The following is a 16,135-nucleotide window of genomic DNA, read 5'->3' as shown; positions in this document are numbered from 1 at the left end:
AAAAAAAAAAAAAAAAGAGAGAGAAATAAAATATGATACACATATAGTGGCTTATTAAAAAAAATATCTTTTTTTTTTGTTCGAAAATAGACAAAGCATGTCAAATAGTAATGATGATGATGACATTATTCCTTTAAAACAGCATGCTTTACAGCTTGAAATAAGAACCGATCCTATTCGAGGCAGAGGTGTTTTTACAAAAGAAAGAATAACAAAGAATACTTTAGTAGAGATTTCACCCATTTTATTTTTTAATTCCAAAGAATATGAAGAACATGGTCGATTTACAGTGTTGGATCATTATACGTATTGTTGGCCAGGTGGATTTGGTTTAGCACTTGGACTAGGCTCAATGTTTAATCATGATAGTTCACCTAACGTTGGTTTTATTCGAGATATACCCAACAAATTAATTCGATATGTAACATTACGTGATATAGAAAAAGAGGAAGAACTATGTATATCATATGGAAACCATCTTTGGTTTGAAGATAATAAGAAGCCACAAGAAGATCAATCAAGTGAATCTGAAGATGAACCTTTTCCTTTTGCTGATGATTAGCTCTTTTTTTTTTTTTTTTTTTCTTTCACTCCTTTTTTTCTCCTGTTGTAAATAAAAATAATGCATAAAGTCATGTGATGTTTTGTTTACAACTTGCCATCTTTTCGTTTTCTTTTTTTTTTTTTTGTTTTTTTGTTTTTTTTTTGTTTCCTTTAGTTACACTATTATCATGACAACAACTGTGGCAACAGCTTGTTCTCTTATAGGTTATAAAATTGTTAATAAGTATAAAGTAGGAACAAAATTAGGTTCGGGTTCTTTTGGAGAGATACATAGAGGTGAAATATATGTATTTGATAACGCGACAAGCTTCTTAACTTGTCTTTTTTTTTTTCTTTTTTTTTTCTTGTGTTTTATTATAAGGACTGGAAGAAAAGTCAGGAGAAGAAGTAGCCATTAAATTTGAAAAGGTTTCCGCAAAGCATCCTCAACTTGAATATGAATATAATGTTTATAAGGCAATTTCTGGTGGTATTGGTATACCCAGAGTTAGACATTTTTCGACAGAATACAATTATAACAGTATGGTTATGGATAGACTAGGCCGTAAGTATCAATTCCCACAATATATATATATATACAAATATATAATTATATAGATTCATATCAAGTAATTTATAGCGTCACTTGAAGATTTGTTTAATAAATGTAAGAGAAAATTTTCGCTGAAAACAGTATTAATGCTAGCAGATCAAATGGTAAATGCGTTCACTATTAGCCTATATCAAGTATTATAAATTAACATATTGCATATATATATATATATATATATATAAAGCTTTCTAGAATTGAATATCTTCATTCAAAGAAGTTTATACATCGTGATATAAAACCAGATAATTTTCTTATTGGCTTAGATGGCTGTAGTCATGTTATAAATCTTATTGATTTTGGACTCGCTAAACGATATAAAGATCCAAAAACAAATCTGCATATACCTTGGAGAGAAGGCAAAAACTTGACAGGTACAGCAAGATATGCCAGTATTTATACACACTTGGGGAAAGGTAGTAATAGTTGATGACTCCTTTAAATTTGTTCGTATAATAGACTTATTTATAAATTAGAACAATCCCGTAGAGATGATCTAGAATCGCTTGGATACATATTAATTTATTTTTATAAAGGGATATTACCATGGCAAGGATTAAAAGCAAAAACAAAGAAGCAAAAATATGAAATGATAAGTGAACGAAAAGTGACTACATCACTTGATAAATTATGTAAAGATATGCCATTTGAATTTATGAATTATATTGACTATACAAGGAAACTAGAATTCGAAGGTCAACCAGATTATAATTTTTTACGTAATCTTTTCAAAAAGGTCTTTATACGTGAAGGAATAGAGTATGATTATAAATTTGATTGGATGATAAAAAAGATAGTAATGGTAATCATGGAAACGAAAATAAGGTATATAGTAACAACGGGTATTAATAAGGATGATAAGATTTAGTAATAAAGATCTGATATATAGAAATTTGTTTTTATAAATCATCGCAAGTCAATAATAATGAATAGACAACAACAACAATAGTAGCAGCACCAGCACCAGCACCAGCAACAGCAAAATTTTATTTTGTAATAATATTACCACATAATAATAATGTATGATTTAAATCTCCTTTTTATTATTATTATTCATATATACACTTTTTTTATTATTATTATTATTTATTATTATTATTTTACAATTACATTTAATAATGTCGGATCAAGGTATGCAATGCATATATATACATCAATTAAGTCAATTATAAGTAAATAAACTAAATTCATTACAAAAAGGTTCAACTTATGCTGTGCTTCAAAGTATACCAGTTATGGTTTCTCCATTATATAAATTACCAAAGAGGGTAATGAAAAGAAAACAAAATTATGCTAAATAATGACATACATTTTAAATATTCAGTATTAAAAAACTTTAGATATTGATTGCTTCAGAGTTACAAATAGTGTCTGATGATATAAAGAAAGTGGTAATATAAGAAAAAGAAAAGAAAGGAAAAAGAAAGAATAATTACCAATTCACATTTATGATAGTCAAATTATCCTTTTGCAATTGAGCGAGAAGTTATTGCACAAGTAGAAGCAGCACGAAAAAAGGCTTTAGAGTCAGAAGAAGCCTTTAATTTACAAAAGAAACAGTATGAAGAAGAAAAAATGAATAAACAAAAAGCAGCAGCGAGAAAGATTGCACCGGGATTTTTAGATACAGATACACGTATTTTACAACCAAAACAAACCTATGTTCATGAATATCCTTTATTAAATAAAAGCGAAGATAATAGTGAAGATAGTGATGCTGTTTCACCCAATGTAAATAATAACGAAGCAGGAAAAGTGGTGCCTATGGAAATTGGCCATGAAAAGGTAATATTTAACTGTTGATACTCATGTGCATTTTATTTACTACTTCATTTGATAGCATTTTGATTATCTTAAATTTGAACAAGGATTAGCACCAGCAGATCCATGGGATACTCCAGAAAATGATATGGTTGCATTGAGATCTTTACTTGGAAGTCCTAAATCATCTAGTTATAGCCCAACATCTACAACTTCAACTCCTCCGCCATATCCATATCAGCCATCATATCCGCAGTTACAGCATAGTAAGTCTTACCAGAAGAATGAAGGAGGTAATAAAAGAAAGTATAAATAACAAAAAAAAAGCTTATAATTCAATTTTTTTTTCTTTGCTGTAGTTTATTGGAATTTCCAGCCAAACGCTACTACTACTACTACTAGTACTAGTACTAGTACTAATTATCCATTATCACAACAACATTTACAAAGACAACACATGATTAATTCAGTACCTGCTTTGCCTCCAAAATTATTTAATAATACTACAAATTCACTTATGCCAACTCCTTCTGTTTCTTCACCTATTATTTCGACAAATCACTCTATTCACCAAACATCTGCTACTAATAATTCAACTGCCGTTTCACCTCCTCCATTACCACCATTACCTTTGTCTCAACCAGCCATACCACGGGAAGATTTAATTACTGAGTTGTGTAATATGGGCTTCTCAAGAACTCAAGCTATCGATGCCTTAGAAAAGAATAATTATGATATGATGAAAGCAACAAATTTTCTATTGGATCAAGCTTAAATACCATTATTATTAGATGTATATATACAAGTTATATACATTTTTATTATCTCTACGAAGAAAAAAGGATATTAACATTATATAAATATATGCATAAATGAAATTCTATTATAATAATTTTTGTGTTCACAAGCCAAAAAAGAAAAAAAGAAAAGAAAAGAAAAGAAAAAGAGAGAGAGAGTCTTCATATATATGTGTGTATACATAAATATATATTCATCACTTTTAACTTCCCCACCATGATAAAAGGCCTAAACCATCTTCTTGAATTGTACACTATATTAAAAGGAAAAGTGAATAAAAATTCTTTTTCTTTTGAATTAAAAGATGTTCAACTATCTTACAGTAATTGAATAGGGTGGTATTTTAGTGGAATTGGCAGCAAGGTCATCATTTGCAGTAGTATCTGCTATAGATCGTCTACGACCTGTAGGTGGTAAAGGTGGATGCACTGTCGGTGTAATGTCTGTAAATTGCTCACGTAATACTCGAAATCGAATAGGTTCTTCAATATCCATATACATCTTTTCTCCTTCATAATTCCACACCCAAACTTGTTCTGCTGGATCACTAATTTTGAATCATAAGAAAAATTAGAACTAGGAATTTATATTCCTATTGTATTCATTATACTTTACAATTTAGTTCCAGGTTGAAGCGCCCCTCCTGGAATCAAAATATCATCAAAAAATCCCATAGTCACTTTTTTTTTTACATATATTATAGAATTAGTCTAACATTGTTTGTCAACATGTAATTTCTTTTTTCTTTTTTTTTTTTTTTTTTTTTTGTTTACCTAGAACACCATTAGGTGAACAACTCTTGATTTTACCAACTAATATTTCACCAACAAAAGGTCTAAACACAACAACTCGAAATGTGACTAATACATAAAATATTAATTTTTTGATTAATTTAGTTAATTGAATATATTCAGAATACCTTTAATATAACTACAGCCATCACCATAAAGAATGAAGCCTTCTGATGTTTCTAAAATATCGTGAACACATATACAAAGACCGACTTCTTGCACTACTTTATTAGCATACTTTTCATTCAATACATCAGTAATGGCATCATTATCATCTTTTTTAAAATCGTTAGGGATAATTTTAACTGTATCCTCTAATTCAGAAAGTATAAACATAATATACGTGCAAATACAGAGAAATGAGAATTTTATTTTATTTCACTTTTTTTTTTTTTTAAATCATGAAATTGTGACTTTTGAAAAAAATTGACAAGATTAATTTTAAAAACTCATTCATTTGGGTACATGTTGTATTGCTCGGGTTAGATCAAAAAAAAGAGAAAAAAAAAGCCTTTTGATAGCTAAAAGGGAAAAAAAGGTAAATAAGGGAAGTTGAATAGAAAACAGTATTTTTGAACACTAGATTTATTACAGCGTAACCATTTGATCAAGTCAGTACTAAGAGGCGGGATATCAGGAGGGATTTTACTGTGGTAAAGGTAATCAAGTTCAAAGAGTAGTATGTTACATACGATAGGCGAGCTAATAACCCATGCAGAAGTAGAGGGGCTATTTCATACGATCAATGACTTTCTATGTTTACTAAGAAGATATTTGAGTAGAAAAGGGAAAGGATTGATCATAGTGTTAGACATTTGTAAGTCAACGGTGTATATTTAGCATGAGACCGAGTAAATGTGTCATTTAGATGGAATTTAGATTTTACACACTATTTCCAGAAAATTTGATATAGAATAAAATCAAATAATTAGACATAAAATAGTTATAAGTTTGAAGCATAAGAATTTGCGCCAAAGGAAAAAAAAATACTTTATTGATAATTAATTTAAAATAATGAGAGTTACTAACGGTGGATTAAGTTTTGTTCTTTGAGGCTGCTTATTGATTCAAATTATCGTTATTAACGAGTAAAATATTAAAGCAAGTACTAACATTATAATTTGACGTTTTTTTTTTCTTCCTAATCACATTCAATGTAAGTAATACTGTATACATATTTTATTAGTTATTCTTTCTTGTATTAAATAATTTGTTCTTTTTATATATTGTCTCCTTTGCCTGTCCGCAATTTATAGAGACTTTTGTCTTATTTTATTTAGTTGGGTCTTTTATTTTGTTTTGTTTTATTCTTGAACGTCTCCATAATTTCTGAATAAAATGTATTTATAATAGCTTTTATTGTTTAAAATATCAAATGTATGCTGCTTTTATATAGCTAATTGTATTTATATATATAATACGGAATTTTATTTCCTACTAAACAATCCTCCAGTCTTAGTAGTAACATTATCATTATCAATAATAGCAATTTTTACATGGATTTCTCCATTACCCTCAGGTGATAAGGGTAACCATCCATCAAATGGTGCTTGTCCAGGCTTTATATACTGACCTATGTTGAGTTGATAACTACCAATATCAACATCATTGAGTTTGTTATGATCTTTAACTTTAAAATCTAGCATACTACCACCTGACACTCGAGTCGTAAAAGTCTCATTCCAATCAGGAGTTAATGTCTTCTTAATATGACGTGTCTTATGTATAACTTTGTTACCCACACGAACACGACAATAAGGATCGCTCGTACCCCCACGGTCCATTGCTTTCAAATTTCGAGCTTCAATTAATGTAATTTGGACTGCAGTAGAGCTACCTAACCCTTCTTCACTAGTAGATCGGTTTGTGGTAGGCTGCTTTGAAAGTATAGAAGAGTTACTAGGAGAATTTGGCATTACAATAGAACTATTATCAGCGATAGTACCAGGTGATGAAACTTCGCGATCCATTGAAGGAGCTCTAGGAATTTCTTCAAGTGATGCACCAGAAGACCGTTTACCAAGTTTTCCTATATTACGAAATCCACTTCCTATAGCAGATACACCAGTACCAAAAACTTTAGAACCAGCTCCTAAAGCCTTTCCTCCTACACCTACTACTTCTTTACCAGCACCAAAGGCGCTTCCAGGAGCTTGTGTGAAGACACGAGTAGTAGCAGTAAACAAAGAAGTGTTTGTACGCTTGCGGGCTACCAATTCAGGTCTCCAAGTTAAACGGAGTATAAGTGTACCCCCTTGATCAATCTTATATTCTTTTGTAGTCGTGACAAAGGTCTCAATATCTTCATTTGTAAACGTAATCTTGCATTCACCTATCAATGTATCTTTACCAATTTGATCCCAATCAAATATTTTGGCAATAATTGGAGTATAGATACGATTCACAATGGGTATAGTAAAAGTTTCATCCTTATTAAAGACAGGGTTTAATGTCTTCTTATACGTTTGTGTTTTATAGATGCGTTGATCATCGATATAGAAACGAATGAAAGGATCACTAGTGCCATTACGATCCGCACTAATTAAATTAACTGCTTTTACTACTGATATTGTTAAATTTCCTTGGTTTTCTAAACTTTCAGCGGGGTCTAGTTTGAATTGAATAAGAGGAATAAAGTTGAAGCTGAGGCGTATTTTGCCTCCTGAGGAATCCAACAATGGAATCTCTTCAATTACAGGTTCTGTAATGGACTCATCTTCTGCTGCTTTAAGTAATCGTTCGACAATACGCCTTACTTCCATAATGCAGCGACCATATGAATCTTCATCCTTATCTGCGTTACGAGCATTTCTGACCCTAACTATCAGCTTGGAAAATTCTAACTCCTTCACAAATACCGTACCGGTCTCATTGACTTCAAGATAAGATCCTTTTTGCTCAATAGTAGAAAATTGAGGATCATTTGAGTCTAACATAAGATCAATAATCGCATTCTGGGACTCACTAAGCGTGACTGAGTGTATCTTGACTGCTAAAACACCAGACTCGTAGGCGGATAAATCGATAAGTTTCTTGTCATTTGAAATAACCTTGTATTTAATAGGTTCGCCATGAAGCTCATGTTCAGGCAGCTCTCTTGGTTTTTCAATAAACTCAGGCTCTTCAGAAACTTGACTGTTTCCAGATCCCTCCTCCTCCTCCTCTTCCTCTTGTTCCATGGTCTTCTTTTTATGATCTTCCTCTTTAGGCAATGCTAATGTAGGATAAAATGCAACAGTATATGTGAGTATACCACGTCCTTTTTTACGATCGCGGCTTGTCAAATTAGCAACGTGTTTAATAGGCTCCAATGCCTTCGACTCAAAATAGACATGACCATCTTCTGTCTTGACCTCTTTCATAATATCCTTCAAAAATAAATCGGTGATGCCTAAACTCTTGTCCTTGGAGTTGGAATTATAATCCATAACTTCTAAAATTAAGTCTTCACGCTTTGAATGAACAGGAATGTAAAATACTTGATCCCACACCGGATTTAACTCATCATCAATATGCTCCGTCTGGCCACGATTCTGAACACCTGACATGACACGTACGTAAGGATCAGATTTACCGCCTGTTATAGCTTCCACATTCTTAAGATCGTTAGCACCCACAAAGTTAATACGAACAACACCAATAGGAGAATGATAGCCACGCGACATACTTTCTGTAAATCCTGTCATCGTAACAGGTTTCCATTGCATACTAAGATGTATTTTTCCAGATCCACTTCCCTTAAGAGCCCACCAATCTTGATTGTTGATATAGGCATCCTCTTCAAATTCTTCAAGTTTAGAATCCCAATATCCCAAGAGTTTGTCATCAGATCCATCATCCAGAACATTAACTCGTAGCTGGGTTTTGGTTTTATCAGTAATGAAGAGTTCAATGGATCTATCCCAACGAGGATTGATACTACGTTTGAAGGGATTAGTACGAAGTCTTTCAATGTCATTGACTTTGATAATGGCATAGGGGCTGATATCATTTTTAGAGCCTATGACTGGGATACTAATTCCACTACTACCACTTTTTTGTTTGCCTAATTGTTTACATTCATGAACTGTAAAGCGTAAAATACCACTATCTTTTTTTTTTAAAAAAAAATGAGTTTTCAAGTACAACTAAATATAGTTTTATAACTTACTAGATTCTTCAGGAGGAATAATGGTACCATCTTCTTGCTTATCAGAGCTATTTACAGGGAAATAATGGAAGTCACATTTAACTTCACCTGTAGGTTTCCCCTTTTTTAAAATAGAAAGTGATCTATTAGGGAGGAAAAAAGCATGATTAATATAAATGAGAGAAAAAAAAAGGAGGGGAAATATTATAAATGCAAAAAAAAAAAAAAAAAAAAAAAAAAAAAAAAAAAAAAAAAAACATACAAGCCTTCAACAAGATTATCAGATTCAGAAAGTGTTTTAAGATCAAAAGTACATGTACCAATTGAAGAATCACTTCGACCTGTGTTGCGATCCATTACTTCCAATATTAAAGTTTCATTCATAACCGAATTAAGTAAAACAAAAAGAATTTCCTCGAATTTGGGATTACGATTATCTTCAATACATTTTGTACGACCTACTTCGGCGTTATTAGGGCTACCGAGGTGAACTGTAATGTAAGGATCTACAGTTCCAAAAAGATCAATGTCTTTTAAACCAGATGCCGAGTGAATCTTGATAACCAAAACACCATTAGCTGAATCTTTTCAAATAAAAAAATAAAAATAAAAAATTAATATTGATGTGAATTATAAACACTTTATAAGCTATACTATATACATATATATTTTACTTACTTAAATCAGCAGCACCTGACATCATACCAGCGACATCTAAAGTAAATACATTAGGTGCATACATCATTGGTCCAAGAGTAGCGTGAACTTGTTCTTGAACAAACGATTCAAGGCCAGGAATCTAATCATCAGATTGAAAAAAATAAAATAAATAAAGTACTCGTATTCATTTGTATCTAACTTTACATTGTTAATATCAAAACCAAACATTTCACCTCCAACAGGCTTAAGTACATAATCAAAATGAGGCTTTTCCAAAAAGGAAGCTTCAACAGTTTTAATATGAGGGAATTCATTAAACATTCTAAACTTAAGTCTTAGATGACCAGAAAAGGCAATATCTTCCAAGAGAATAGGTATACCAGCACCAATCATACCTTTACCAACACGAATTGTCAAGACAATCTTAGGATTTACTTTTGAAAGAAGATCACGTTCTGAAAGATCAAGTGTGTCATTTGGAATAAAAGAAAATTTCCAATCCATACACTAAAATAGATATTTAATATATCATAATATTTATATTTATCTTTTTTTTTTATTATTATTATTATTATTTTATATACTTACTACAATGTTAGGCTCAGTTTTAGTAAGTGTCTTGATACTTTCAATTCGAGGAGCCTTAGTTCCCAATGTAAATGAAGTTAGACGAATAGAATCCAAAAAAGCAGGTGTATTATTTACAAGGATAGAATCAGCAATGTCAATAATTTGAGCTGACAAGACAGGTTCATAAATGAGCCAAAATCGTGAAAGGAAATGATTAATCCAATCGGCTGATTCAGATTCAGTCTCTAATCTGTTAATAGATAATTCTCTTTGAATATCATCTCGAATATTTCTTCTTAAACGGCGAATAGATGTTTGATAATAAGTAGCCAAAAATGCCCCTATCACGATACAAGCCATCAACCCGCCACCTAATTTTGTCAGCAACCATGTGAATACAACTGTAAATAACATGACAGCTGCATTATGGTACCACTCTCCATAATATGCTTCATTTAAAAAATGAGAAACAATATCCTCTTCTTGCTCTTTAGTCGTAGGACGCACGCCCTTGTACATATCAATAAGTGCATCTAAACCTAATTTTGAGCCAAGTTCCTTCATAGCATTTTCATCACCAGGGTTAGGAGCTTGAGAGAAGGCATTCCAACCTACTTTGGTAGATGAACTGTATGTACCAGGGGGTGACTTTTGTGATGGTAAATTTTTTTCAGTAGGTTTTGCTTTAGCAGATGTAATAGCATGTTCAATAGCCCTAGTATCATTAGTGCCTTGATCGGTTTCTAAAGAATCTTGAGCTTTTAATGGAGGTATACTCTCAAGCACAACATTGGCTTGCTTTTGAGCTTCCATTTTTTTATCAGAAGGAGATTGTGTTTCCTTGAAATCGTTCACCTTGTCCCGTATACATGTTTGCTGGACTTGGTTTAGAATATCCTCCTCTTTATTCTCCATGTTATTATTGAAATAAAAAAAAAAAAGAGAAAAGAAAAGAAGAAAAAATAAAAAACAAATTTAAACATTGTTTTTAAAATACAGTTTATTTAGCGTTACACGATTGCTTGTACTAACTTGGCTTTGTTTTTATACATCATGTATACGGTTAAATAATTTTCTTATTTATGAAGAAAGATTAAAGGCCCAATGAGCACAAGATATTATTTAATATATCAGCTTTGCTCGAGTCGGAGCATTGAAAGGCTAAGAATAATAAAAATAATAAAAAATAAAAAAATAAAACTTCTTCAGAAGCTAGAAGCAAGAGGGAAAAAATAGAAAAAGAAAAAAAAAAAAGAGGGGAGTATCTAGAAATAAAAGAGTAAACAAATTTACTAGTAATGCGAAAAAGACAAGAGCCAATTTAATAGTTTTTAATCCAAGATTGGGGGATTAGCTCATTGTGGAAAAGATATTCAAATTCATATAAGATAATATGGAAATTAGGTCATAGTATTTGTCAAAAAGTGACAGAGTAAGATAGTTTGAAGCTTCTTACTAGGTAGATGTTTCAGAAGGAATGGCATAAGGTTGATGATTGTTTCTGGCACTTTTAGTTTACAATACATTTCCAAACAGTGTATTGCATGTTGTTTAGCGAGAAGTTATGAAGGATGATGGTTAGGGCAGTATGTTGAGTAGACATGCTGTAACCATCCCAGTCGTTAATGGATACACTTGGTAAGTTCTATAAATGGCATCAGTAGCTAGAGAACGAGACTTATAAAAATTGTAGGTCTACCAGCAAAAAGAGGCGTGGAATTGTTAGGGTGATTTGGCTTTTATTTAAGCTATCTTGCAGAAACTATCATCAAAGTTATTTGATTTTTTTTTTTTTTAGTATCTAAAGGATATATTTCAGATTGGCGCTTTTTCCATAATAATATTTTAGAAAGTTTGCACTACTGTAATTTAGCAGAGGGTTATTATATAATATATGACAACAAGTTCGATAAGAGGATACCCTCTAATAATAGTAATAAGGAACGTAATAAAAATGTATATGAAGTATATGAGCGTATGAGCTAATTTAAGGGAAGTTTTAATCAGATGAGACATTACTTTAACAGATGATTAACTTGAGGTGCTAAAGACTTGTCGAATACACTTGTTTTGAACATCTTCTAATTTTGTATATTTATAGGTGGTAGGTTTGTTAACAATTGAATCATATTTAAGTTGGGAGCGAATCATTCGTAATAGAATTTACTAGATAAAAGCTTACAAAAACCGTTATAATTAACTCCAATTATAGAGAATTGATTCATAGTAGCAAGATTCTTTGTAGTATTGTTATATATAAGTTCAAGGATATTGAGATTGTCCTCAAGACAAAAAGATATACCAGAATATGAGAATGAAGACTGTCGCTCTATGCGATTACCATATGACTGATATGTGAGCGAGCATTTATGAGGATCTGAAATAATGTATTTACTGGAGTTTTATCGATATCCAAGGTTGTAGCTAAGCTGCTTACATATTTGTAATAATACAACTATTCTATTCTGTTCAGCTATAAGGGGATTATCAGTATAAAGTAATCAGTTTAAATTGAGAGTTAGTTATACAAGTGACATACCATTTGTTAAGCATTGCGTATAAAGTAGCTTTGGTAACTGATCAATATGGATAAATTACAATAACTGCAGCAGGACTGATCCCCGTAAGATACTAGTAGTCAAGTAAAAGAGATAAAATAAAATATTACTTAATAAAATCTCCATCAAAAAGATTTTGAAGAAGTTAAATTAGAAGATTTGGCGAAACAAGTTTGAGTAAGTTCCAAATATATTATTGGCCAACTTTATTGTGAGCTGATTTGATATTAAAGAAGAAGTGCCGGTCGGATATGATACTATGGCGAAGGATATTGCAAAGTTCAATAAGTCATAATGTGTGATCAAGTGAATTACAAGCAATTCGAAATCCACCTTGAGTAAGTCTAATTGAGGGTTATTGGTGAGAAGAAAAATTTTTTAAAAGTATATACTATTAATATTATATTGCATGGGTCAGATAAAAAAAAAAAGGAAAAAGAAAAAAAGATAACTGTATCTTTAGACATTAGACTAATTGCTGCATAATCATTTGATCAAGTTAGTACCAAGAAGGGGTTTCTTTCAAATGCTTCAAGATAAATTTCAAGTTTACCATAACTTGCTAATTTTTCTCTTGCTTTTATTGCATTTTTAGGATTAAATTCATATTAAAGCAATATATATATTGCATAATCACGAAAGACATTCATTTTAGATAGATAAAAGAAAAAAAATAGGGCTCATATCAGTCAAGGTAGGGCATTAGCACTTTAAACTTAGATATATGAAAAAAATAGATGTAGAAATAGCATTAATAGTTTCATTTGGTTATAACACACAAAAAGAAGCCTCTATTCGCTACTGTAGTTACTATATAATATCTACTGCTTTTTTTACTATTCCTCAAAGACTAAATACGTCTTTTATTCTAGTGGCTAAATATTTAATAAGTGATTGTTGCTCTAGTTCCTGAGATTCACAAGAATGTCTGGTATTAATTAAGGTTTCCAAATGGTATGAACTAATATCCTCTTCTATATTCACAATATCCTTCTAGTTTAGTCTTATGTTCTTCCTTGTCTATCTTCATAAAGAAAAATGACAAATATTTTGCTCTTTTGTCAAGTAATAGATATGAAGAGTTTGGAAGAAAATAGTCACTCATTAATATTGGATTTCTTTTTTTTTTTTTTTTTTAATTCAAAACCTGCCCTTTGGTATTGCTTTCATTGTATATGTGTATATAACAAGTCATAATTTTGTCATAAAAATAGTCATTTGTATCTGTCAAATCAGGAGACCTTTCTTAATTAGAATATAAATCCTATAAGAAGAATATATACACAAATATATGTATAAGTAAGTCTTATTACAGATGTTATGTTTAGCGTATTGTTTCTATATATAAAAGTATAGACAGAAACCTTTAATTCGTAGATATCAGTTTTTTTCGGCTAATCTAACCTTTTATTTAACACCAATATATGATTATATGAAAGCGCTTAGTTTGTATTGAAGCTATTATATACAAGGGAAAATTATATACTTATCATTTTGTTTTTCTACAAGTATAATTTTATTTTTGAAGATCGGCTTTCTCGCATCACATGATCTTATTGAACAGAGATAAATCTATAAATTTACGAAAAAAAGAAAGAAAGAATGATAGTCTAACTATGGAGGATTCTCTAAAACTGCTGTATAATAAAAAGAATAGATACAACTGAGTGTTTTTATTGTTTAAATAATATAATTAATACATTAGTAGATGTATTATGAAAGACGAATATCTTTATCAGCATTGCTATCGTCATTATCAGAGTAATGAATAGATAGTTCATCATTGTTATACTCTGGTAAAGTACGCCATGTACGATATAATGATCTATCTCGCTTTAATTGGCGGGAATACATTAGTTTTTCTCTTGGATTTGTTGTTGTTTGCTGAGTACTTTTTGAATTTGATATCTTATTTGATGAGAGTAATTGAATTATATATGTTAAATAACTAAGGTTCTTTTCATTTTTATTTTGACTTTGAACCATTATAATATTTTTTAAAAAAAAAATATGTATAGGAGGAAAAAAAAACAAAAAGAAAAGAAAAGTATTATTATTTTTTTAATCGATATGCAGCAAAATAAGAAAACTGTTTCATTTTTTTTTTTTTTTTTTTTTTTTTTTTTTTTTTTGTACAAATATTACTGCTATTTTTTTTTTTTTTTTTTCTTTTTTGTTTAGTATTCACAAAATATAATCATCTTTTTTCATGATTTCAAAGTTACAGATGCAGGCATCAATCCAATCCTTTGATATTAATCTTTTTCCTTTATATGTTTCGTGTAGTTCATCCAGTGTTTTATCCGAAAAACTGCAAATAATAATATCATCATATTTCATGTTGATATCAGCATCTCCAAGACTCATATATGTATAATATTCATTTTCAGTATCACCGATTAAGCCAACTTTAAGTCCTTTGAAGAGAAGATGCCTCTAGATTGAAATTTTATTAAGTTCCAATAATGAAGATGATTAACGTAGATTTACTTACACCAATTACTCTATTTTTTCTTGCTTTACTCGGAGCGCCTGTTCTGCCATATTTTATGTCGCCTTGTATTTCAAATCTTGCTTCAGGAAGCATTTTATTTTGCTCTATACATAATTTAAGCCCTGATTTACATCGTATAGGGTATTAAGATTTACTTGCTGCCTTTTTCTTTTACATTCAAAAATACACTTACATTTCTCATTAACAATATAGCAACCAAATAAAATAGCCAAAAAATACTCTCGATTGGGTTTAACTAAATCGTTTCTATCTATAATATGTTCAAAATATATAAATATGTAGCTTATAAAACAATGCACATAATCTATTTTACCTGTGTCAAAAACAATGTGTGTTATCTTTATGTCTAGGTTTTCTTCAAAAGAGATATTGGGTATGTTTACTTCCTATAGTGAATATATAGAATTATTTTAATTTAAACAATTATACTAAAAAAAAAAGAAAAATCATGAAAATCTACGCTAATAGGGGTGTTGTTGTATTGTAATATATGATACTGGTTTATATATTTTGAGTCTATATAAAGGTAAGTTAAAGCTAAGTATAAAGCTATAGACAATTTACTTACTTTCAAATTGGGAAGTAGTTCTACTACCACCCACTAATGCAATGTATATAATAAGTTAGACAATAGAATAAAAAGTCCATTTATATTGTCAGCTTAAATTATCTTCTTACTATTATCTTTATACACCTCAATTGGTGTCATTTGTGATATATCAAGTCCGTATTCTTTTTTAAACGATTCTTTTAAATCGTTAAATTTAGCTACCATTAGACTTTTTTGTTCTGTACAAAAAATTTGATCTTTAGTTAAACTTTCTTCACAGATTGGGCATTTTCCAATTGTATCAATTGTATTCTCTATGCATGATTTACAAAAGGAATGCCCACATCGTGCTATTGCTGGAACATTTAATTGTGAAAGGCTTTTTTTTTTATGAAGAAAGTGAAAAATGTATACGTATTTATATGTATATGTACATTAAATAAATGAGAACCCCATTTTTTTATGCAAATGTATGTTTTTTTTATTATTTGAAGAAAATACAAATAGCTACCAAATAGTACATGTTAACGCTTTTTCCATACCGGCTATTAACCCACCAACGGTCTCAACTTTATCCTCAGGAATCGACATGTCAGTTCAATGTATGTGTAATGCTTAAAAAAAAAAAAAAAAAAAAAAAAAAAAAAAAA

The 16,135-nt window shown here is 30.4% G+C and overlaps 7 protein-coding genes across 7 annotated transcripts; 3 read left to right on the top strand and 4 right to left on the bottom strand.

Moving 5' to 3' along the window:
• Window positions 1-78: 78 nt before the first annotated feature.
• On the top strand, window positions 79-711 carry BX663DRAFT_451440 (uncharacterized protein). Its single transcript, XM_051523758.1, has one exon. It carries the CDS (start codon window positions 98-100, stop codon window positions 560-562), a length of 465 nt encoding a protein of 154 aa, XP_051384762.1. The 5' UTR covers window positions 79-97; the 3' UTR covers window positions 563-711.
• On the top strand, window positions 690-2,189 carry BX663DRAFT_503512 (kinase-like domain-containing protein). Its single transcript, XM_051526775.1, has 7 exons — window positions 690-840; window positions 926-1,108; window positions 1,184-1,260; window positions 1,341-1,569; window positions 1,630-1,912; window positions 1,951-1,978; window positions 2,043-2,189. Exons 1-7 carry the CDS (start codon window positions 732-734, stop codon window positions 2,100-2,102), a joined length of 969 nt encoding a protein of 322 aa, XP_051384761.1. The 5' UTR covers window positions 690-731; the 3' UTR covers window positions 2,103-2,189.
• Window positions 2,190-2,223: 34 nt separating this feature from the next.
• On the top strand, window positions 2,224-3,807 carry BX663DRAFT_503507 (uncharacterized protein). Its single transcript, XM_051526774.1, has 6 exons — window positions 2,224-2,284; window positions 2,354-2,421; window positions 2,494-2,544; window positions 2,609-2,938; window positions 2,994-3,207; window positions 3,274-3,807. The coding sequence occupies exons 1-6, from the start codon at window positions 2,272-2,274 to the stop codon at window positions 3,687-3,689; spliced, it is 1,092 nt and encodes a 363-aa protein (XP_051384760.1). The 5' UTR covers window positions 2,224-2,271; the 3' UTR covers window positions 3,690-3,807.
• A 56-nt stretch (window positions 3,808-3,863) lies between these two features.
• BX663DRAFT_503505 (DNA-directed RNA polymerase III subunit RPC8-like protein) lies at window positions 3,864-4,867 on the bottom strand. The gene is made up of 5 exons (XM_051526773.1): window positions 4,632-4,867; window positions 4,486-4,572; window positions 4,328-4,391; window positions 4,034-4,259; window positions 3,864-3,965 (listed from the first exon to the last, which is right to left on the bottom strand). Exons 1-5 carry the CDS (start codon window positions 4,837-4,839, stop codon window positions 3,915-3,917), a joined length of 636 nt encoding a protein of 211 aa, XP_051384759.1. The 5' UTR covers window positions 4,840-4,867; the 3' UTR covers window positions 3,864-3,914.
• A 1,063-nt stretch (window positions 4,868-5,930) lies between these two features.
• Window positions 5,931-10,675, bottom strand: BX663DRAFT_530230 (C2 domain-containing protein; the record flags this gene model as incomplete). The annotated part of the gene is made up of 6 exons (XM_051530306.1): window positions 5,931-8,593; window positions 8,654-8,775; window positions 8,895-9,216; window positions 9,311-9,431; window positions 9,497-9,799; window positions 9,881-10,675. 6 exons carry the CDS (start codon window positions 10,673-10,675, stop codon window positions 5,931-5,933), a joined length of 4,326 nt encoding a protein of 1,441 aa, XP_051384758.1.
• Window positions 10,676-11,262: 587 nt separating this feature from the next.
• Window positions 11,263-11,421, bottom strand: BX663DRAFT_431217 (uncharacterized protein; the record flags this gene model as incomplete). The annotated part of the gene is made up of 1 exon (XM_051522859.1): window positions 11,263-11,421. A coding segment is annotated over one exon (159 nt), but the record flags the coding sequence as incomplete, so codon positions are not given.
• A 3,168-nt stretch (window positions 11,422-14,589) lies between these two features.
• On the bottom strand, window positions 14,590-16,092 carry BX663DRAFT_503493 (uncharacterized protein). The gene is made up of 8 exons (XM_051526772.1): window positions 15,997-16,092; window positions 15,614-15,864; window positions 15,504-15,536; window positions 15,396-15,451; window positions 15,249-15,321; window positions 15,108-15,185; window positions 14,915-15,036; window positions 14,590-14,856 (listed from the first exon to the last, which is right to left on the bottom strand). Exons 1-8 carry the CDS (start codon window positions 16,074-16,076, stop codon window positions 14,605-14,607), a joined length of 945 nt encoding a protein of 314 aa, XP_051384756.1. The 5' UTR covers window positions 16,077-16,092; the 3' UTR covers window positions 14,590-14,604.
• Between the last annotated feature and the right edge of the window lie 43 nt (window positions 16,093-16,135).

Source organism: Cokeromyces recurvatus, assembly GCF_025118155.1.
Source record: "Cokeromyces recurvatus strain NRRL 2243 chromosome Unknown BX663scaffold_7, whole genome shotgun sequence".
Taxonomy (NCBI): Eukaryota; Fungi; Mucoromycota; class Mucoromycetes; order Mucorales; family Mucoraceae; genus Cokeromyces; species Cokeromyces recurvatus.
Note: the sequence above shows the minus strand (reverse complement) of the source record. Positions and strands in the feature narration are given on the sequence as shown.